General features: G+C 43.4%; 1 protein-coding gene across 5 annotated transcripts in view; it reads left to right on the top strand.

Moving 5' to 3' along the window:
* Window positions 1-288: 288 nt before the first annotated feature.
* The window catches only part of LOC142373799 (liprin-alpha-3-like), a 32208-nt gene continuing 9339 nt past the window's right edge, over window positions 289-23157 (top strand). For 4 of the 5 annotated variants that reach the window (XM_075457204.1, XM_075457203.1, XM_075457207.1 and 1 more), the window contains exons 1-19: window positions 289-536; window positions 12752-13560; window positions 15969-16070; window positions 16520-16684; window positions 18368-18442; window positions 18556-18615; window positions 18793-18921; window positions 19366-19458; window positions 19804-19856; window positions 20383-20476; window positions 20628-20762; window positions 20934-21017; window positions 21130-21261; window positions 21346-21408; window positions 21511-21590; window positions 21988-22174; window positions 22267-22460; window positions 22572-22815; window positions 22902-23041. In XM_075457204.1, the coding sequence (XP_075313319.1) occupies window positions 13225-13560; window positions 15969-16070; window positions 16520-16684; window positions 18368-18442; window positions 18556-18615; window positions 18793-18921; window positions 19366-19458; window positions 19804-19856; window positions 20383-20476; window positions 20628-20762; window positions 20934-21017; window positions 21130-21261; window positions 21346-21408; window positions 21511-21590; window positions 21988-22174; window positions 22267-22460; window positions 22572-22815; window positions 22902-23041 (2366 nt within the window). In that variant the 5' untranslated portion in view covers window positions 289-536; window positions 12752-13224. The remainder of the gene's footprint in view (window positions 537-12751; window positions 13561-15968; window positions 16071-16519; window positions 16685-18367; window positions 18443-18555; window positions 18616-18792; window positions 18922-19365; window positions 19459-19803; window positions 19857-20382; window positions 20477-20627; window positions 20763-20933; window positions 21018-21129; window positions 21262-21345; window positions 21409-21510; window positions 21591-21987; window positions 22175-22266; window positions 22461-22571; window positions 22816-22901; window positions 23042-23157) is intronic. The other variant, XM_075457205.1, reaches the window with a different exon arrangement.

The raw sequence follows: 23157 nt of genomic DNA, 5'->3' as shown, positions 1-23157 counted from the left end.
TTGGAATAGAATCCAGTTATATTGCTGGTATTATTATTTACAACATAATTCATATGCATGTTGCACATAAAGTATTTTCTTCTGGAGTGGTGATTTTGTGCTCAGACTGCAGAGGTAGAATACGAAAGTTTCAGATTAAGCGTATTACAATTGAGTTTGCTCTCTGATATACATCCACGCTGTATAATTAATCAGGTGTTTGATTGGCCCGTGAGTGCGCGCGAGAGAGTGGCGTGCGCGTAAATCACAGAGCTGCGGAGAATGCTGAGAGAATGTTTCTTTAAGACCCATTACCTTCCAATCCGACTGAGGGGGAGTCTGTGGTAAGGTGGCGTATCGTCTCTCCCTGCGTCCCCTTTCCTCGCCGTTTACATGTGGAGAGAAGATACAGGAGGGGGGGGGGGGATAATACATACTTTACTGTCCTCCGGTTTTGGATGAGGGGCACGCACATTGAGTCAGGATCGGCAGAGATGGACGAATGAGGGATTTTTAACATCAAACATGGACACTACAGGCTCCCCCCGATGACTGTGGTAAGGATGCAACTTCACACCGCCCCATCGCAACCCATTTTCCTCTTAGAGAGAAAACAGCGAATAGACGTTGAAAGGTGCAGAAGAGAAATGTCCGTGCATGCACTTATGTATTTGATGAATGCATGCGTGCGTGTGCAAGCTTGTGATAACAAATAGGATACCTAACACTGTTGTCATCGATGGGGTGGTGGTGTTAGGGCGCTATGTGTGTGTGCGTGTGTTTGTGTGAGCGCGTGTATTTGCGTGTATGTGTGTTGGAAGGGTCTATTTAAAATGATGAAAACTGGCTCATATTAAATTGCCTATGCTACGCTTGGTGCCTTTGTCCGTGTCATGCGTTGACAGGTGCGCTGGCAGCAAACAGCACGATTTATTTAGGGCGCGCTTGCTCGCTCCCGTTTGCATACAGTTACTGAGGTGATAGCTACTGGAGAGAGGGCGGGGGGTGGTCCTCATAAGATCATTAGAAGATGCCACTGTATATTGGCCTACTAGAATGCATTGCTTGTAATTGATCATGGCTGCAACTAAGCTCTTTGCCACTGGGAGCTTTGGAGTTAAACCACCCAATTCTTTGTGTCACTGGCCCTATGGGTTGCTTCTTATCCTATATTGTCTTGAGATGGCAGAGTCGTTACTGAAAATATGCAATGAGTCCATGTCGGGACCACCCTCCTCTCATGGTGCTTCTCTTGGTCTTGGAACAGCACTGTTCATCTTCCTCCTATCGGCTTCATTGTCATTTTAACACACAAAGAGACAATCCTTAGATCCCTCCAAAACACAAGGGTTTCTAGTATAAGAATGTAGTCCTGTGCGTGTGTGCTTATCATTAAATGGTCTTCATTCCATACATCCATACATGGAGGTACAGCCATAGATTCGTCGACCTGTCAGCTGGAGAGTGTCGTCATTTTTCTGTTAGCCCAGTATGCAATGTGGATGTCCAACAAATAATAGCGTGTTTAGTCCGGATCCCTTCGCTTTCATTCCCTCACCAGCTGCCGACAATCACTTATCAGTTCCAGTGATGCATTTCTTGGCCTGTGGGCACTCCGTTTCATGGTGTGGGGGTTGGGCTGTGGGGGCTCATTATTAGTCGCTCTGCATCTATTGAAATGCCATCAACGGATCCCATGCGCACGTTTTCTTTCGCTGTGAAGGCCATTTAACATGTATGGACCCTTTACTTCTCATCTGTCGGCTACTGTGTGAGCCTACAAGAGCCCTATCCCCGCCCCACTGACTGTTGGAGGAAGGATCGCTTCTTTCTCTCTTTTTTTTCTTCACAGCCCTTACTCTCTTTCACTTACAAACAGACAAGTAGCACACAACACAAACCTTGAATAGTTTTCCTGTTCCCGTTCTTTAGACGAATGCAAAATGTTATTACAATATCCACAACGTAGCTATGGCCCCATCATAACTGACTATATTGCAACCAGACAGGCCTACTGTAAAGCCAATCTTCCCAGTCCAGAGTAAGAGTAGGTTTCTGTGTGGCTATGATGGTGTGGGCAGTAATGATATGAAACCACATGTGTGAACACACACAGATGTACACTGGTCAGTATCAGTGTAGTGACTCTGTCACGCAAGCTCTACTGTCACATCAGTGACTCAAATGAACATGCTAATACGGTTCTACATTACTGCAAAGTATTATCATAAGTTCAATATTTTTTAAGCTGCCTCTCTGCTTGAATGCTTTGCTCTGCCTCTAAGAATAGGAACTAAACGGCTTATTAAGTCTCCCAAAGCTGTAATGTTGTTGCACGATAACGACTACTTCTCCAGTTATCCCTCTTCCACACATACTCATAAACTCAGAGGTCCTGAAGCCCAGTGACCTCACAGCGGACTATTCAATTAAAATTGCAGGCTGAACAGTTATGTTTTGCCTCTACTGAATCAGTTTTGTTGTTGGGTGCAGACTCATTATACAACACCATAGGAATTACTGACACAGAAGTATTACTGTCTGTGAGCTGTGCAGGAAACCTGTATTATTAAAATAGTTTGCAATTATGTTGCTCCATTTTATGCTTCCCATTCTGTGCCAATAAATTGCTCATGCCGCTGGAAATGGGTAAATTTAATATTTTTTCCAAGTGAACTGGTTAAAGGTTTTTCTTCCAAGCTATTTCGAACTAAAGAGGTAGCCTTTCAGTGTATTTCAAAATGGCTTCTCAGCTCAAATGAATTTCAGGAAGATATTTGGATCACAGAGTAACTCAAAAGCTGCTGCTTTTCCTACTCATCTTTTGTTTAAAAGGGTCACAAAAGAAAATTCTGGCAAAATAGTGAAGGTGCATATGATGTACTTTGAAAGAGGCAAATAACTGACACGTTCAGAAATGAGTCAGTCACTCAGAGCAGACATGTCATCACCAAATGCTTCACTCCATTTTTTTGTATTAGTAGTTTGAAGTGGTAGGTAGTAGTAAAATAGCTGTAAAAAATGTTCGTGTGCATAAACTAGAAATGCATGCATATGTTTTGATGTTCGTGTGCATAAACTAGAAATGTGTGCATAAACTAGAAATGCATGCATATGTTTTGATGTTCGTGTGCATAAACTAGAAATGCATGCATAAATGAGTCCAAAAGTTTTGACATCAAGAATTACGAGTTACGAATTACGAATTACGAATTACGAGTTACGAATTAGGAATTACGAGTTATGAATTACGAGTTACGCATGCAACTATATGGGCCTGTTCCCAACTTGGGATTTTGGACGAACTGTTGTCATAATTCCTAATTTTTTTTATTTTTTATTTTATTTTATTTTTATTTTTTTGTTACAAGAGATTCCTTGGCACACAAGTCTTTGTGTTCATTAGCTTTCTTGTTGTAAGTGCATCATGAAGGTCATCTTCTTCTTTTTATTATTATTCCTATGCTCCCCCTGGCTATCTTCTTTTTGGCGTTATGCTCACATTTGTAAACTGTTATTTTGTTGAATTACTAATAAAGTTAAAAAAAAAAAAAACATTGCATGCGTAACTCGTAATTCGTAATTCGTAACTCGTAATTCTTGATGTCAAAACTTTTGGACTCATTTATGCATGCATTTCTAGTTTATGCACACGAACATCAAAACATATGCATGCATTTCTAGTTTATGCACACATTTCTAGTTTATGCACACGAACATCAAGACATATGCATGCATTTCTAGTTTATGCACACGAACATTTTGACAGCTATTTTACTCCATAGAATGCCTTCAAAAGGCATTGTGATTATCATTAAATGACTTAAGGCTCTAAGAACAAACATAACCCTTCATAGATCACATCTACTGTTATCACGGTTAGCGGCCTTGGATCTAAGCAGACCTGCAGTTGTGATGTTTCTCAGTCAGGTATATTCCACAAGAGCATTTCACACCAAGAGATTGCCTGCCCCTCCAAAGCAGTTTACCACTAAATGTCCTCCCCCATTCCTGAAAGTTTACTTCTAACATTTGTTGCCCTTTTTCCACTCGACCACTCTGCTAGTAGTGTGATGGTGATGCTGTGACAGCTGTGCATTCAGCCATCCATGTGGCAGAGAAGCGCAAATCTGTTCTTAAATCTGAATTCTCTTTGTGTAAAGGAATGGCAGCCCATGCCAGTTTAGTTCAGTTCAGTAATCATCCATCAGTAGAGCAGGAAAAAAAATAGATGGTTTTTATTGGGACACAAAGCGAGGTTGCCAAGTGCTCTAGCCAGCTAACCAGCATGAAGAGCTAATTCAGAGCGGTATCAGGCTCGCAGCTTCTCCATTTTTGGTTCTTGATGCCCGTATAACAATAGGAGGCTTCAGTGTTCCACATACAGTATGCACTCTCATTTACCCCCATAGCCTTTTCATAGACACATTGTCACACTCTCATGAAGAAGAGTTACTTCAGCAATTGTGAATACATCACCTGAGCTGCTTATCAGTGATGAAGTGCTTTAAACGCATTCAGGAAAGTAGTCCAATCTAAAATCTCAGCACATTTCTGCTTCTCTGCAGTCTCTTTCTCAAATACTGCAATTATCATACCTCGACTCTGGTCACAGTTCCTTTTTTTACCCTGGGTATATAGCAAGAAACAGTGACAAACTGAAAAGGTTATTGTTGCTATGTACTGTGATTAAATAAAATCAAACAAGACCATCCTGGAATCTGGAAGAAACACTGGAAGAAATCAAGCTGAAGTTTTAAACTCCTTAGTTGTCTTTATACAAGAAGTTTGTTAAATAATGGCACGCTGTGTAAATAAGTATGTTGTCAAACCTAACTGATTGCTCAGAAAATGTATTTCTATTTTTGAAATGAATCTAAACAATATTAAATCATGTTTGAGAAAATATGATAAACCACCAATAAACTAAAACAATAAATAACTGTAAGAATATGATTATATAAGTAATATTCTACAACACGAAACAAACTAAATGCTGTAAATTACTATTCAAAAACATTTTATGAACTCTGCTTTTCTTACATGCCAAGCAATATAAGAACACTGTGATGATAGGTCTGCTGTTGACTCTTTCCCTGCTGCTGTTTCTCAAACTGACCTCTATGCTGCTTCATTTGTCAGCAAGCTAACTATTTTCATAAAGGCTTTCTACAAATATTATTTCATGCCCAGGCCCCATTGTAGTTTTTATTTCTCTTGGATCACTTTATATATTTAATAATCATTTCTCAAAACAAGTCATACATGTATTTGTTTATGATATTGAGTTCAGTTAAGCCCTATTTTTGATTGAAAAGGGTATTTTGCGCTGTCATAAGTTGGAGAAGAAGAAGTTCACAAAAGATGTGTAAATTGCACATTTGTGAAGGCACCATTAAATGCTCTGCAATATGTACTGTACAGTTTTTGTCTTTTTCAGGCTTTACTAATTGAATTAAGACAATGCCAAACCATATTATGTATGTGTTAGAGTGATATAACCTTTTGGTAAAAGAGTACAAGAGCTTAGGTGGTCTGCCTGCAGTGCAAATTGGAAGCATTTTGTGCATCATGACACTAAAGACAATGGAGGTTTCAAACTGCTTAGCAGCTGAAATGCCATAAACCAAGAATGGAAAAACATTTCACTTTCAAAACTATAGAACCTGGTCTCCTTAGTTTCAAATTAAAGGGAAAAGGAAAAGAAGGAGACTTGTCAAAGGAAGATTTAATGCAACATAGTAGTGAAAATGCACTTGATCCTGTGTTTCAAGTAAAAAATTAGCTCACATTTTTGAGGAAAAACAATAAAATGTCTTACCTTCAACATTATATGTTTTCATTATTTTTTGCACCTCATACGAAACTAGGATTTTTCACCTAACAGTATTTGTTACCTAAACTTGTTACTATTCTTAAGTTTCAAATATGTTTTTTTTGTTAGTTTCCTTTGTGACTTTTGTGAAGTTTATTTTGGTACACTAATCCAATCACTACAGTGATATCAATAAGACTATTGTTGTTGCTGGCCAGCAAAGACTTACTTCCCCTGTTACTCAGGTGCTAAATGTTCTTTAAATCATTTAGCTAAATTAGGTGCTTTTTATTACTGCATTGACCAATCTCACCAACGCAAAGTAGCCTACATGGTTCACAAAATAAATCCAATCAAGTTCTAAATATAAAGGCTTGCGCCAGCTTTTACAAACACTCAAAATGGGGCCGTGAAGAATACTGACAGGGTTACAAGGTGAAACAATAATGTGGATTTCTGGATCCACACTGTTTTGATGCAGGATGACATAGACCTCTTATTTTGTTTTGGAAAAAGAAAATAGAAAAAAGTAAAAGTAAAAAAGTGAATAAAATATTTGTTGTAAAATTGTTTTGTTGTTGTTTGTAAATTTGTTGCATCATGGTCATACATTAAAATAGAAATGAAAAACTTGGGCAACTACACTTGATCATGTTTATACTGAGAGTTAGATGTGAAAGACTGAAAGACTACTTTCATAAGTGTTGTGTTGAAGTGTTGAATATACTTTAAAGCTGTAACTAACAGATTTGGTTCAAGTTTTAATGTAAAACTACCTGGAAACCACCAACCAGGGGCAAAGCCAGGGGGTGGCCTGGGGTGACCTGGGGTGGCCATGGCCACTACAGACTTAAAAGGGAAGTTTTTTTTTTTTTTTTTAAACCTGGACCCTATTTCTGGCATAAAATACATTCATCTACTCACTGATAACGGTTTGGTGAAAGTCAGTGTCCTTCGGATGATATTTAGATTATCCATCCATCCATCCATTATCTTCCGCTGGTCCGGGGATCGGGTCGCGGGGGCAGCAGCTTGAGCAAAGAGACCCAGACGTCCCTGTCCCCGGCCACTTCCTCCAGCTCTTCTGGGGGGACCCCGAGGCGTTCCCAGGCCAGCCGAGAAACATAGTTTCTCCAACGTGTCCTGGGTCTTCCCCGGGGCCTCCTCCCAGTGGGACGGGCCCGGAACACCTCACCTGGGAGGCGTCCAGGAGGCATCCTAACCAGATGCCCGAGCCACCTCATCTGACTCCTCTCGATGCGGTGGAGCAGCGGTTCTACTCCGAGCCCCTCCCGGATGACCGAGCTTCTCACCCTATCTCTAAGGTAGAGCCCAGTAGGGGTGGAACGGTACAAAAAACTCACGGTTCGGTATGTACCTCGGTACGGACCCTACGGTTCGGTACATTTTCGGTACAGTGTCGAAGGAGGCGTGTAGCGAGGTTCGAGCACATGTAATAGATATCTGAATCCTGCCTCTTCTACAGTGGAATATGGGCGCATAGCAGATGCGATGTAAATTCCAATTGCTTCGGTAATTTTTTTTGCTCTGCATGTATTCGTATCCAGGGGTTGTTGTAATACATTTGGGAGACGTTATTGGTCGGGTCTTTTCATGGTTCTAGAACGCATCTGACGGAAGTGTGTGGTGGTCGGTAGCTACGCCCCATGTCATGCTATCACGGCTGAAATGTTTCCTCATACCACACAGACAGAATCGGCGCGTGTTTAATAAGTTAAACTTACACGTTGTCTCCTTTGTCTGCGGCGCACTGCTCTCCTTTCTTCCTTCATGAAACGAAGAAGTATCGCCTGCGCTTGATCCTGAGTTGACTCTCTGTGAGCTCTTCCAGCCTCGATATTAGACGCCTGATGTGATTGTCCATGATTAATATCACCATCATGCAGACCATGAACACGGTGGCCTCCCCGCTCTCCATATTAGCTTCTTTGTGGTGTTTTTTCTTCTCTCGGGTTTTGTTTTGTTCCGTTTTGTTGTTGAATGTGGCGCTAAACGGCTAGCACGTCACTGCGCGGACGGCTGCGCGCGGCGCATCAGTCCCGACTCATGTGTGAATGCAGACTGAAACAGCTCCGCTGGGGAAGGACAGTTATCAGAACGAAATTCGAGTAGGACAGTTCTGATAACTGCGTTCTTATAACTACTCTGTCCGAAAGCGTATATCTCTACGGACCAATCAGAGCTTGCATGTGGCAGTGTTTAAATGGGTCCTGAAGGAAACTCTTGCAAAATAACAGTTCCGCGTTCGGAAAACTTCCGTACCGTGTGTATTCTGCGTGGAAATGCGCGTACCGAACCTTGACCCCCATACCGTGACGGTTCAGTACGAATACATATACCGTGCCGGCCCTAGAGCCCAGACACCCTGCGGAGAAAACTCATTTCGGCCGCTTGTATTCGCGATCTCATTCTTTCGGTCACTTCCCACAGCTCGTGACCATAGGTGAGGGTAAGAACATAGATTGACCGGTAAATCGAGAGCTTCGCCTTCTGGCTCAGCTCCTTCTTCACCACGACGGGTCGGTGCAGAGCCCGCATCACTGCAGACGCCGCACCGATCCGCCTGTCAATCTCCTGCTCCATTCGTCCCTCACTCGTGAACAAGACCGAGATACTTGAACTCCTCCACTTGGGGAAGGATCTCATTCCCGACCCGGAGAGAGCATTCCACCCTTTTCCGGCCGAAGACCATGGTCTCGGATTTGGAGGTGCTGATTCTCATCCCAGCCGCTTCACACTCGGCTGCGAACCGCTTCAGTGAGAGCTGAAGGTCACGGCCCGACAACGCCAACAGAACCACATCGTCCGCAAAAAGCAGAGACCCGATTCTGAGGTCGCCAAACCGGACCCCCTCAACGCCCTGGCTGCACCTAGAAATTTTGTCCATAAAAATTATGAACAGAATCGGTGACAAAGGGCAGCCCTGATGGAGTCCAACCCTCACAGGAAACATGTCCGACTTACTGCCGGCAATGCGGACCAAACTCTGACACCGGTCATACAGAGACCAAACAGCCCATATCAAGGGGTCCGGCACTCCATACTCCCGGAGCACCCCCCACAAGAGTCCCCGAGGGACACGGTCGAACGCCTTCTCCAAGTCCACAAAACACATGTAGACCGGTTGGGCGAACTCCCATGCTCCCTCCAGGATCCTGCGGAGGGTATAGAGCTGGTCCACTGTTCTACGGCCAGGACGAAAACCACACTGCACCTCCTGAATCCGAGATTCAACTATCCGGCGGATCCTCCTCTCCAGTACCCCCAAAAAGACCTTACCAGGGAGGCTGAGGACTGTGATCCCCCTATAGTTGGAACACACCCTCCGGTCCCCCTTTTTAAAGAGGGGGACCACCACCCCGATCTGCCAGTCCAGAGGCACTGCCCCCGATGTCCACGCGATGCTGCAGAGGCGTGTCAACCAAGACAGCCCCACAACATCCAGAGCCTTGAGGAACTCAGGACGGACCTCATCCACCCCCGGGGCGTAGGGGAGGAGTTTTTTGACCACCTCGGCAACCTCAGCCCCAGAAATGGGAGGCCCCAAGTCCGAGCCCCCCAACTCTGCTTCCTCATCGGAAGGCGTGTCGGTAGGATTGAGGAGGCCCTCGAAGTATTCCCCCCACCGACTCACGACGTCCCTAGTTGAAGTCAGCAGAGCCCCGCCCTCACCATACACGGTGTTGACGGTGCACCGCTTTCCCCCCCTGAGCCGCCGGATGGTGGACCAGAATCTCCTCGAGGCCGTCCAGAAGTCGTTCTCCATGGCCTCCCTGAACTCCTCCCAAGCGCGAGTTTTTGCCTCAGCAACCGCCGAGGCTGCGTTCCGCTTGGCCTGTCGGTACCCATCAGCTGCTTCCAGAGTCCCACTGGCCAAAAAGGCCCAATAGGACTCCTTCTTCAGCTTGACGGCTTCCCTCACCACTGGGGTCCACCAGCGGGTTCGGGGATTGCCGCCACGACAGGCACCGACCACCTTATGGCCACAGCTCCGGTCGGCCGCCTCAACAATGGAGGCACGGAACATGGCCCATTCGGGCTCAATGTTCCCCACCTCCCCCGGGACATGGTTGAAGCTCTGCTGGAGGTGGGAGTTTAAACTCCTCCTTACAGGGGATTCCGCCAGCCGTTCCCAACAGACCCTCACAATACGTTTGGGCCTGCCAGGTCTGACCGGCTTCCTCCCCCACCAGCGGAGCCAACTCACCACCAGGTGGTGATCAGTTGACAGCTCCGCCCTTCTCTTCACCCGAGTGTCCAGGACATACGGCCGCAAGTCCGACGATACAACCACAAAGTCGATCATCGAGCTGCGGCCTAGGGTGTCCTGGTGCCAAGTGCACATATGGACACCCTTATGCCTGAACATGGTGTTCGTTATGGACAGTCCGTGACGAGCACAGAAGTCCAACAACAAAACACCACTCTGATTCAGATCGGGGGGGCCGTTCCTCCCAATCACGCCCCTCCAGGTCTCACTGTCATTGCCCACGTGAGCATTGAAGTCCCCCAGCAGGACGAGGGAGTCTCCCGGAGGAGCACTCTCCAGTGCCTCCTCCAGGGACTCCAGAAAGGGTGGGTACTCTGAACTGCTGTTCGGTGCATAAGCACAAACAACAGTCAGGACCCGTCCCCCCACCCTAAGGCGGAGGGAGGCTACCCTCTCGTCTACCGGGGTAAACCCCAATGTACAGGCGCACAGCCGGGGGGCAATAAGCATGCCCACACCTGCTCTACGCCTCTCACCGCGAGCAACTCCAGAGTGGAAGAGAGTCCAACCCCTCTCGAGGAGGCTGGTTCCGGAGCCCAAGCCATGCGTCGAGGTGAGTCCGACTATATCTAGCCGGAACCGCTCAGCCTCGCGCACCAGCTCAGGCTCCTTCCCCAGCAGAGAGGTGACGTTCCACGTCCCAAGAGCCAGCTTCAGTAGCCGAGGATCAGACCGCCAAGGTCCCCGCCTTCGGCTTCCGCCCAGCTCACACTGCACCCGACCCCCATGGCCCCTCCCACGGGTGGTGAGCCTGTCGGAAGGGGGACCCGTGTCGTTTCTTCGGGCTGTGCCCGACCGAGCCCCACGGGCACAGACCCGGCCACCTGGCGCTCGCCGGTGGGCCTCACCCCTGGGCCTGGCTCCAGGGGGAGGCCTCGGTGACCCGCGTCCGGGCAAGGGAACACGGTGTCCATTTTCTTTAAGCATCATAGGGGTTCTTGTGAGCTGTTCTTTGTCTGGTCCCTCATCTAGAATCTGTTTGCCATGGGTGACCCTACCAGGGGCTTAAAGCCCCAGACAACATAGCTCCCAGACTCATTGGGGCACGCAAACCCCCCCAACACGGTAAGGTGACAGCTCAAGGGGAGGGATATTTAGATTACTTGGTATATATATACTTATTAACTCTGTACTCTGTGACAGTCGGCTAACCTCACACGGAGTTTGCTACTGTTAGTATTATGCAACATGGCAGGATATTTATCAGATTTTGACGTCGTGGATGACAACTTTGAGTACGATGGACGTCCTTGCCTGAGTGAATGAACTGTGCTGCAGCGGCGCGTGTCGATGACGTCATCCTAGTAGACACATGTGTAAGTCCCCGATAGCCCCAGATAACAACAACACAGCAGCTATGAGCTAACAGTGCAATAGTACGCCTTCATTCATTCATTCATTCGTCTTAAAGTATTGGTGAAATAAAGACAGATAATGCCTTATTTAGGGGCTGTATTGTCTACGCCTTGTTCTCTCTTGTTATATAAGATATACATGGATCTCGAGTGATCTAAATATTGTCTGAAGGATGCCGACTTTCATCAAACTGTTATCGGTGAGTAGATGAAAGTAAACCGAACTTCCCCTTTAAGCCTGGTCACCCCTTTGGATTCTTGACCACTCACTACGATCAATAGTAAAGTCTTTCAGGGAGCTACTCCATTTAGAAAATCACAGGAGGGACAGGGGCAGTCAAGATCCACCACCTTTGGAAAAAACAGCGTTCCTTATTTGTTATTTTAAACTGACTGAATAAAATGCATTTGAAATACCTATTTTAATTATAGTGGCAGAAAAATGGGTTTGAATGTTTTAAAAGATTTGGCGACTTCCTGCTGTTTCCTCAGAGTGCTTTGGTCTCATTTGATCAATCTAAGTTTATTGACATGGTGTACTTCTACATGGCAGCCACGCATGCCTATGTATGTAAATAATAGTGTTATATTAATAGTATACCCACAGCTGTGTGTTACCCAGGAAACATAACAATGAAATATACATTTCTGTGCCACCCCAAAGAGAGAAATGGTATGGTCTCCTTTGTGAAATAGTTTTCTCTCTATTGCTGCTGCTATTTAAAATAATATTTGAATGCAAACTATCTGAATGCAAATTAAGAAATTCAGTTTTTGTGATACTTTAACAGCTCGTATCTATTTGGCTAGTAGCTGTATTTCACAGTCTGATAAAAGTAGTTCTGTATCGATTTGCTCATCAAACCCATTGTATTTCTCAAAATGTTGAGCTACTGTGTTAGTGCACTGAAGTTCAAGCAGGATTAGGGCTGTGCTTTAACTTAATTCAACAGTAATAGGTCGTTTCCTGTCTCCTTAAGACGTTTCTCTAGTTGTGTCACTCAGAGTGTGTGCGTTACACAAACACAGTATACCTTTGATTTTCTTTAACTTGAAAGACTTGAAGTTTGCAGTGGAAGCAGGGATTCATAATTGCTCATTTTATTGCAGCTTTCAAGACGTTATCACGTACTAGGTCAACTTAGAAACGTTATTTGAAAACCATCAGTTTTATTTCTCTTATTTCCATAGACTTAAGTTCATCATTGTCTGAAAATACCAAATCATTTTGCCATCTTTTTTTCATTTGTTTAGGGATAGTGGAATTTATTGAGGGGATTTAATGCATTTAATGTCTTCTCTGTTTTTCAGCTCTTATTTCTGACATCGTGAGGATCTCTGCCTCGTGGATACAATTTAGGATCAGCGGCCCTCCTTTATCCCATCCTTCCCCATAACCTCATTCCCCTCCTCACCCCTTGCCAATCCTAGCTACCCACAGAAAGCATTTCTCTGACTTAGTCATTCTCTTGTAAAACAAAGGAACACGTAAACATTCTGATCAATTAACATGCATGTCAGAACATTGTGATGGTACACAACTGAGCCTCGAGATACTGCAGTGAGTGCCAGAGAGAAAACACAAAGGCAATAAACAGAAGAAGATGTCGTTAAAGACATGACAAAAGGGATATTTTTGGAAACTGAAGATGTAAAGATTTATATTTTGTACATCAAACTTTTAGTACCAGCTCATAAAACCTGAGGCACGACAACAAACATTTTGCATGTACAATCCCTCTATTTAGTTTTTATCATTAACTTGACTCACACGGCACGATCGCATGATGATGTGCGAGGTGATGCCCACCATTTCTGAGGATGGGCGAAGTGGGACTGGTGGAGGCCCCTCCTCACCTGCAGGAGCAGGAGTTGGAGGCCAAGGAGGTGCGATGGGTGGAGGAGGATTCAGCGGCAGAGAGTCTAAAGGCAGCAGCGATGAAGGAGGCAGCACAGGGAACTTAGAGTCCCTTATGGTCAACATGCTAACAGAGAGGGAAAGGCTGCTGGAGAACCTGAGGGAGACACAGGACTGCCTGGGCACAGCTCAGCTCCGCCTCCGTGAGCTTGGCCATGAAAAGGAGTCACTTCAGCGGCAGCTATCAATTGCTCTGCCACAGGTAAGCCTTTGTGTAGTGTAGTGTAGTGAGTGTAGTATGTGTGTGATTTTGAAGTCAGCTCACGAGACAGCAAGCTTTTGCTGTGATAGTTCACAGAGCAAGTCTCTGAAAATGGAAAATGGACATTGGAGACCTACCTCACCCTAAAAATCCTTAGTTTGTATCACTAATGTTATTTTTACCTGTGCTTTAAGTTGCTATTATCTTTTGGCTTTCTGGTTTAAGTTGATATGTAAAATGCCCATCATTATAATAAGGTTTAAGGTGTAATAAGGTTTCATTATGTTTGCTAATCATACATTTAGTGAATGATTAATGACCATGGAAGTTAATATTTGTTCAGCTGAGAGCAAACTAATATTTAATCCTTTGGGAGTTTTGAGTGAAACTGCATGAAAACAATAGGGAAATTTGAGGATTTTATCCTACTAGTTATTCAATGAATATATTTCTCTCTTTCCACTGGAACACATATACGGATCTATATGAGAATGTAAAGGGTTACCCCACCAGTTTCAGTTTTTAAAGTGAGGGGTAGTTTGTAAAGACCCTTGTACACCATGGCAGCAATTTATCATTGAGATTTGATGAACATCTGTCTGCCTGTCTTTTCTGTGTGCAATACACTGTCTACACCATTGGACAGTGTTCAGTGAGAGATCATTCTGATTGGGTATTCAGTCTAGCTGGAAAATCCTTGATTTTGCCCACTTACTGCAGTTTGTTTGTATTTTTAGACAACCAAGAGCAAGCATAGCGAATGCCGCGCCCCCACCCCCAAAGTTCTGACAAGTCATATCCTCAAACTGCTAGTGTGATGATAAGCAGTCTTCCAGTTTCCCTTGTTTAACAAAAAAAGACTACCCCCTCCCCTCCTTTCTGTAATGGAAAGTTGTGTCTTGTTGCGTAGGCATTGATGAGGCATTCTAGCTGGCAGTGGGCTGTGACACGAGGAAAGGAAGTTCTTGACGGTAGTTAAGTATGTAAGGGCCAATAGATTTCAATAGCACTGCCTCAGTGTCTGTAACAGATGCCATGTGACTGAATAGTCACATATGTGACTATAAGTGTGATTGTAAACTACATTTCTATTCCAGTCGTGGAATATTACAAATACAGATTAGTAATCTACTTGTCAGTGTTATACTCGTTAAGCCATTTTTTTGCAAAAAAAACGAAGACTCACATTATCCTATTATGACTTCCAATTGATGTGATTTTGTAGCAGTTTTTGTTATATTTAATACTAAATATCATGTATTTTTTTATAATTTATTTGACAAAACAAGTTACTTGAAAGAATGAGACAGAACAACTAATCAAAAAATAGTAAGAGTCAAAAACAAGTCTGACACAGTTTTGCACAACTCAGTTGGACTTTATTTTATTTACACATGAGACATAGGGGGAACATTGTATTTTCTTTGTGTAACTCTATGCACTTTGTCGAGCATGACTGCAAATTCACTGAAATGAATGGAAACCATAGCCCACAGAAATAGGGTGAGATGAAATAGAAAAGGAACGACAAGGGGACAAGGGAAGCCAACTGAGAAGCTGACCCCCATCCAAACAAGAAACAATCCCACAAGGCCAAGAGCCAATGAACCCACTGTGTCACCATCTGTATAGATCTCTCTCTTGCTCTGACTCTCCTCTCCTCTTTGAAACACAGACACTTTTCATGTGTCTTCTTTCTGCTGTTTTTGAGTCATATGGCAGGTAATCTTGACCATAAACATCTGCAGCGTTATCACTATTGTCATACACAGCTACTGCAGACGAGTGAAGCCTTGGATGTGTTTTATGGAAACCATAAGAAATCATTCACAATGGAATGTATGGGTTTACTCTTATTCTTTTAAGCAAATCACGTAAGACCAAATCTCCTGTTTGTGCCCAGGAGTTTCAAATGTATTCCCAGCGATGTCGTAAATGCCTTGTTGACGCTTTGTTTTTGGGGTCTCTCCTGTGCATTCCACTGCTGAGCCATTGTGTAACAGTGTGATGTAATCCATCCATGAATAAGAGTTCACAGAGGAGGATGAGCAAGAGAGAGTGATGGTGGAAACTGTGTCAGTGATTCACATGATTGTTATGTAGGTTTACATCATGTACATCTTCCTACATTCCCCGTCTCAGGTGTTTCACGCAGTTTGTTTATGGAAGCCTTTGATTATGCATATTTTTTGTGTTCTGTGTGCATTTCTTAATTGTGTATTTAAAGCTGCAAATTGTATTATATTCATAGAATCACAGATTTTTTTCATGTCTTGCCTGAATTGCTTTGTTTTTCTTTAACCCTCATTGAAGCCCAGCTGGCTGTGCAAACAACACATTGAGTATTAATAACATATATTCAGACAGTTTGTTTTCTTGCCCCTGAACGCAGCTTGTGTGTTCCACAGGAGTTTGCTGTGTTGACTAAAGAGCTGAACGTTTGCCGGGAGCATCTTCTAGAGAGGGAGGAAGAAATTGCTGAGCTCAAGGCGGAGAGAAACAACACACGTGTAAGACACGTTTAGCGGCCATTTTGCCTATTAGTACTGTAACAGCCACTGAGTTATCTTCCTCACCCATTGCGTTTGTGTGGGTGTGACAGTGCTTCATTTTCATCTGTTTATTTAACCTTATTTTTCTCATCCCCATTCTCTTTTCTCTACCTTCTTCTTTTGTCTCTGTTTGCTTTTGCTATCTCTCCCACCCACTCTTTGTCCTATTTTGCAATGCCCGACTCCTTTTACTACCCAATTTTGTCTCCTTGTCACTCTTACACCCATTCACTCCTCTTCCTCTCCTCCTCTAAGCATCCTCTGTCTGTTTTCCATCCTCCACTCCCTGTTTCTCTCTGATTCTCTTTTGCCTCCTCATACTCTCTTTCCACATTTTTGAAACTGCCTGCCTAACCTCTAACTTTACTGCCACCTCTTACTCCCCTTTAATACACTCAATCCCGTAGTTGCTCCTGGAACACCTAGAGTGTCTAGTGTCTCGTCATGAGCGCAGTTTGAGGATGACAGTGGTGAAGAGGCAAGCCCAGTCCCCTGCAGGAGTCTCCAGTGAGGTGGAAGTTCTCAAGGCCCTCAAATCCCTGTTTGAGCACCACAAAGCCCTGGATGAGAAGGTGGGTCAACAAAAAAAGCCATGAGCAATTTTTGACCGCTTATCTTAGTTTTATGCTCTGAAGTATCTTTTTTTTGCAAATTTTCTGGAATTGCCCTATTTTACTTTGTGCTCTCATTAAAGTTGTTTCAGCATAGAAAATACTACAAAAATACTTTTTTGCTAGCTGAGCTAAAATAAAACGCCTACCAAAGTCTACAACTATCTGGCAAGGTAGTTGAGTCTAAGCAGTAAAAATAAATCACAAAGATATTTATTTTTAATCACAGATGAATGTGATCTCCATTGGTTGTTTTGCGGCATGAAAATAGATTTAGACTCTAAAGTCTGAGTTTTTCGACAACACTGAGATATTAGATAGAACTGCATTCAATTAGTCTCAAAAGCCATCCATCCATCCATCCATCCATCCATCCATTTTCTATACCCGCTTAATCCGTCGGTCGGGTCGCGGGGGGGCTGGAGCCTATCCCAACGGTCATCGGGCAAGAGGCGGGGTACACCCTGGACAGGCCGCCAGTCTCAAAAGCCATATAGATGAGAAATAGGGCTGTGTTCGAAATCAAACACTCACTCACTAATCCCTACCATTTACTTACGAAGAAAAAAACACTTTAAGGAACTACAAAGGTCATTTCCTATGCTCTGTGAATGATGCGACTGCTGTTTCACAATTTAATGCTCCAGGTCAACATCAGTAGGCCTATACATTACTATAGCATAGAGTGTATTTGTTTTCCACAAATTGATAAATACTTTATACCTTGAGACGTTTGTGTTGGGATTTTCTGCTCTTTTTATTAAAGAATTATTAAATCTCTTATTTCATACAAAATACTTCATACTTATACAATATACTGTTTAATAGGAATGTTAAGTCATAATCTAATAATATATCTAATCTAAACAGAAAATTGATAAAATTTTAATGACTACAGGTCTGCTTAATCATGAGCCTTTTTTCCTTCTGCATGATGTATTATGGTCTATATTTGCCGGGTTCGTGACCATAAATTTTAAGCTACTTTTCCTGGTGCATTGTAGGAGACTGTAAGTACACAATACAGGGTATTTAAAATGTTGCTATACTTTCAGACAGCGCTTTAAAATGGAGAGTTCAATACGCAGTCTGGTCTATTGTGAGTCGTGAGTGATTTTGGACACAACCCAGGTGTGTAGCACATGATCTGAGTGTGAAGAACAGTGTGTATCCTTGCAGGAGAACATTTCTGCCCCGCGACCACAGAACAGTTTTCATGAGCTCAAGAGAGCAAAGAGCTAGTGAAAGAACATGCCTTCACCGTGTGCACAAATGTGGTAACACAAGCACTGGACTGGTTACACGGGTTCACACTGTCAGCCCCCGCTATGCCCAAACTATGCTGGTATTTCTGTTCAGTCAGTCCAACTACCACTTTTTAACTTCTGCAGCTACTTCTGCTGATATCACAACAATTAAAGATATATAAAAGATGTAAATTAAAACATCATTGGGGGTTGTTGTTATAACTTGTTTCTGCTATGACTGAAATACACATTACATTACACATATTTTACAGATGCTTTACCATAAAAAATCCCACATATGTATCCTACACAGGTTTAAGCGCACAACTATTTTGGTAATCTTAATGCAAACGTGTTTGGTTGACTTATACTGTTTTTTTGTTGCTTGTACCCTCAGGTTCGAGAGAGGCTCCGTGTGGCCCTCGAGAGGGTATCCATGTTAGAGGATCAACTTGCAACATCTTCTCAAGAGGTACAGTCTGATCCCTAAAGAATTCCTTCCGCTCAACAAATGTATGCTATCTTTGTATGGAGAAAATATTCATTTGAATTCTTTGTTTGTACATTTTGTTCCCTTCTTTTCAGGTAATCTCTTTAAGAGACCAAATTAAAAGACGTCAACAAGGGGTGGACGGCGGGAAAGATGTAAGGGAGGGTTTTATGCATGTTGGATCGAGTTGTTTTTGTGTATGTGTTAGAAAAGTAGATATTGGGTGCTGGGGTGTGTCAGTGAGATTTGAACTCCTCTGGAGCTTGTTACTAATGCTAACTGATTATTTTTCTTCACCACTCTCATTTTTTGCAATATTGTCATAATTTCAGCGGCTTCCTAACGGTCCCTCGTCTGGCCTTGAGGATGGGGAGCTCGAAAGGCAGAGAGAAGGGGAAATAGAGCGGCAGAAAGTTGAACTTTCACAGCTGAGAGAGAGGCTGGCCCTTATGTGCCGGCAGGTGAGTGAACCTGTATCTCTATTCTGGTCAGCCCCTATATGACCTTCAGTAAGAGGAGAAATCACTATCTTCAATCACTAACTTAATCTAATTTAGTTTAAATAACCTGCTCTGACTATTTTAGCTACTCCAAAAGCATTTCCACATTAAATAAAGAGGGGTAAAACTATGATATTTGCGATGGTCCCCCTCTTCCCTCTAGTGGCTGGTTATACTGTTGCAACTGCTGTAAGAAGCCTTATTATAGAAGAAAAAACTAAAATGTGTCAAACCCTTGAGTTAGTATGTTACACCATGTCAGCAGTATGTTTCAAGAGCCTTACATTCAGGTAATGGATATTCTTTATCAATCACTGTTTTTTCTATTTAAATTTGGTGCTGTGGCAGTTAACATGAACTCACACAGTCTGTGTCATCTCACGTACCTTAATGGTGTCACGTCAGGTTGGGGAAATAGAGGAACAGCTTGCGGCCGCCAGGAGGGAGGTGACGAAGTCAGAGGAGGCCAATCAGAAGCTCCAAAGGGAAGTGAAAGAGGTCTGTTGGGCCAGTCTGTCTCTTCCTGGCCAAGAACTTGAGCTATTACTGCACCTAGGGCTTCAAGATTATATTCAACTAAAATGTGTTATTCTGAATTGTGATGAGAGTGAAATTAAGAAATATTCAATATTAGATGTACAAATCTATAATATTAATAAGTTGGAAACACACTCCCGCTGAATTAAAATGGCCTGCGTAAGCAGGTCACAAATTCATTCTTGTCCTGTAACATATCTCTTTCCTGACCATCAGTTTTCAAAGCTGTGTAATAAGGAAGATTAAGTTACATAATACAACTGCATTCATCATTTTGCTTCTTTTTATTATCGCTGCCTTCTTCAGGCTCTTTGCCAGAGAGAAGACATGGAGGAAAGAATTACAACACTAGAGCGGAGGTAATCTTATACACTGACTATATTTTTAGTTCTGTTCGAAGCCATAGTGGAGTGTCTTATTCTTGAGTTCCAATCACTAGCTGTAATGCACATAGCGGTAGGACCATATGTTGCACCTGGTGGCTGGCAATGTGTTGTAAAGGTGTCTTGACACCTCTTTATACACTCTGAACTTGTTATACATGATGATTTTTGCTTTTTATTCTAATTAGGATTGCATCTGTTAACTCCAATGCATACAAACACAAGGAAGGTCCTTTGGTTTAGAATAGTCCTCAGTGTTCAGAGGTACATTAAGTGGTTATTTTTAAAGGATCCCAAGGACAAAATATAGAGCCTAAAGGTGCCTGTGCTATTAAAGATTGCCTAAATTGTCTAAAACTGGTATCCATGCTGAGCATCCATTATTAAATATGAAAATTTTGAGGAACCACCCAAACTAAATCAACAATCAACCCATATCACGCACCTTTAACTCAAGACTGCAACAATAATCATACATTTAATGTTTTTTTGTTGCTTGTAGGTATCTCAGCGCCCAGAGGGAGGCAACCTCTCTCCATGATATCAAAGACAAGCTGGAAAATGAGCTGGCTAGCAAGGAGTCCCTGTACAGACAAGTAAAGTTTGTCTCAAATGCTCTAATACCCAGCCAGGGTTAAGATGAAATGCTTTACCTTTGCTGTTTTTGATGTCTAATGCTAAAATGGATCTCAAGGGCCCTTTCCAGCTGCAGAGCTTGTAAGTATGCATTTGCTTTTGTGTGTCCAGAGTGAAGAGAAGAACAGGCAGCTGCAGGAACGTCTGGATGAGGCCAAACAGAAGCTCCAGCAGACCCTGCAGAGGGCAGAGACATTGCCTGAAATCGAGGCCCAACTTGCACAAAGAGTAGCTGCTCTCAACAAGGTACTTTTAAACAGCCATCGAAAGTACTGTAGATATAGAGTAGTTTATAAGTTAAGCAGGATGCACACATTCCAGCCATACAGATGCAGTGTGAAAAATAATATCATAATCATGTAGATAATTTATGCATAAAAAACAGGCTTTTGATATCCTAAAGTTTGCTGTCATTAGGCAGAGGAGCGCCATGGAAACTTTGAAGAGCGGCTACGGCAAATGGAGGCCCAGCTTGAGGAGAAAAACCAAGAGCTGCAAAGGGTAACATTGTTTATATTTGCCTTCTTGGCTACAGCCTTGATTTGAAGCAAAATAAACCTTTTTTTTACATTGTTCTTCTTTGCCAATGGCTTCTCTTGTGTCTTTGTTTTAGGCTAGGCAAAGGGAGAAGATGAATGATGAACACAACAAACGCCTCTCAGATACAGTGGACAAGCTTCTGTCTGAGTCCAATGAGAGACTTCAGCTCCACCTCAAAGAGAGGATGGCAGCACTGGAGGAGAAGGTGAGTACAAAACCAATCATTGGTGAGATGTTTTGAAAACTGTATAGAAATTAATAACAAATCTTAATTTTTCCACTCTGGCAGAATGCTCTTTCTGAGGAGCTGTCCAATATGAAGAAAATCCAAGATGATCTTCTTGCTAATAAGGTATTCACTTGGTCAGCTGTGTATTCACCGTGCTTAAAGAGTCAGCAATTTTAAAATGGCGAGGGAAAAGCTGATTATTAACTTTACTCCTATGTGTTATAGGAGCAGCTAATCGCTGAGCTTGAACGAGTCCAACTGGAGCTGGATCAGCTGAGAGGCAGGCCTGGCTCCTCATATTCCAGGTTAGCCACAGTGAACGGTTGGGTATGGGGACGTATTATTACATGATAGACAATAAAATTCACAAATACTCGTATTAAACCCAAAAGATCCCACATGTTCTTTTCTCCTGCTATGTGTAAACCTGTATTTATCCCCTTCTTTTAGTTGTATTGTTTGTCCACTAAAATCTGCCTTCTTAATTCAATATTTATGCTTTTCCTGAAGGGCGATGTTTTGGCACACAAATATGCAAATAATAAATTCATGCTTTATTTACATGGACGATACAATAAAAAAAAAAAAAAAACATGTTTGATTTAAAGGGAAACCATCATTTTACCCTCTCACCCAGGAAAAGGAAACATTGTGACTTCCAGTTATTGTTGCATAACCCATGAATTCTGGATCTCATCATAGGGCGGGCAGCGTGAGCTCACTTCCCTCCACCCTTTTTCGAAGATCACTTCCAGGGAGCGCCTCGGAGCTGCGGTACCCTCAGGGTAGTGGCTCACTCCCAGCTGGCTACAGCAGCTCCTCCAGTGGAGTGGTGGTCAGACGGGCGCACCGCGGCCGCTGGGGACCTCCAAGGGACGATAGCAACAAGGTGTTTAATTTAGCATGCAATAATGCTGATGATAATGATGTAGATTAGATATAGTCAGTTACACAGAGGACATTTTTTTTTTCTATTTACAGTATGGAGAGTGGGACAGCGGCACTATGATGGGTCCAGGGTATGAGGGCGGTGTGGATGGAGGATGCTCTGATGACGAGGACGACAGGGAGACTATGTTTGGATCTGAGTTGCTCTCTCCCAGTGGACAGACAGATGTACAGACTTTGGCCATCATGCTACAGGAGCAACTGGAGGCCATTAACAAGGAGATTAAGTAAGTGTCACAGTTTAAACGAAACTAATGAGGGATCCTAAGTTTATTTGGGCAGCAAAGTAATTTAGCATACATTCAGAAGGAAATATTTCTTCTTTCCACTCATCAAAGGCTGATTCAGGAGGAGAAGGAGAGCACAGAAATGAGGGCAGAAGAGATTGAGAGTCGGGTCAGCAGCGTCGCCCTTGATGCCCCCTCTCTTCCACCCTCCTCACTGGGAGGACGGGACAGTATTGGGAGGGGATATATGACTCCCTCCATCACCTCATCCACGTTGGCGTCTCCCTCGCCACCCAGTTCTGGACATTCCACCCCCCGCCTGCCTCACTCGCCTGCAAGGGAGACTGATAGACAGGTGTCACATTTCAGCTCATATGTAAAAAATGATCAACATCAAAGTGAAAACTTTGTAAATCTACTGAATATTTTTCCATCCTGTAGAATAGCAAAGATGGTGAGGAATGCAGGGCACTTGCCCTTATTGATTCCACTCCTCCACCTGTTCCTCGAGCTCTGCGGTTGGACAGAATGACACACACTCACCCAGGGGCAGGCCTTGACGACCACCGTGAATTTCGCAGGTAGGGGCTACTCTAATAGAGGATTTTCAGTAACTTGTTTTTACGAGTCAAAAGCTAGCCTTGAAATGCCCTCAGCGTCCGTATTGATTTTACTGTTTTTCCTCCCTCTGTTTGTC

Source organism: Odontesthes bonariensis, chromosome 23 (genome assembly GCF_027942865.1).
Source record: "Odontesthes bonariensis isolate fOdoBon6 chromosome 23, fOdoBon6.hap1, whole genome shotgun sequence".
Lineage (NCBI taxonomy): Eukaryota > Metazoa > Chordata > Actinopteri > Atheriniformes > Atherinopsidae > Odontesthes > Odontesthes bonariensis.
The sequence above is the reverse complement of the archived record's forward strand: the minus strand, read 5'-3'. Positions and strand labels throughout refer to the sequence as shown.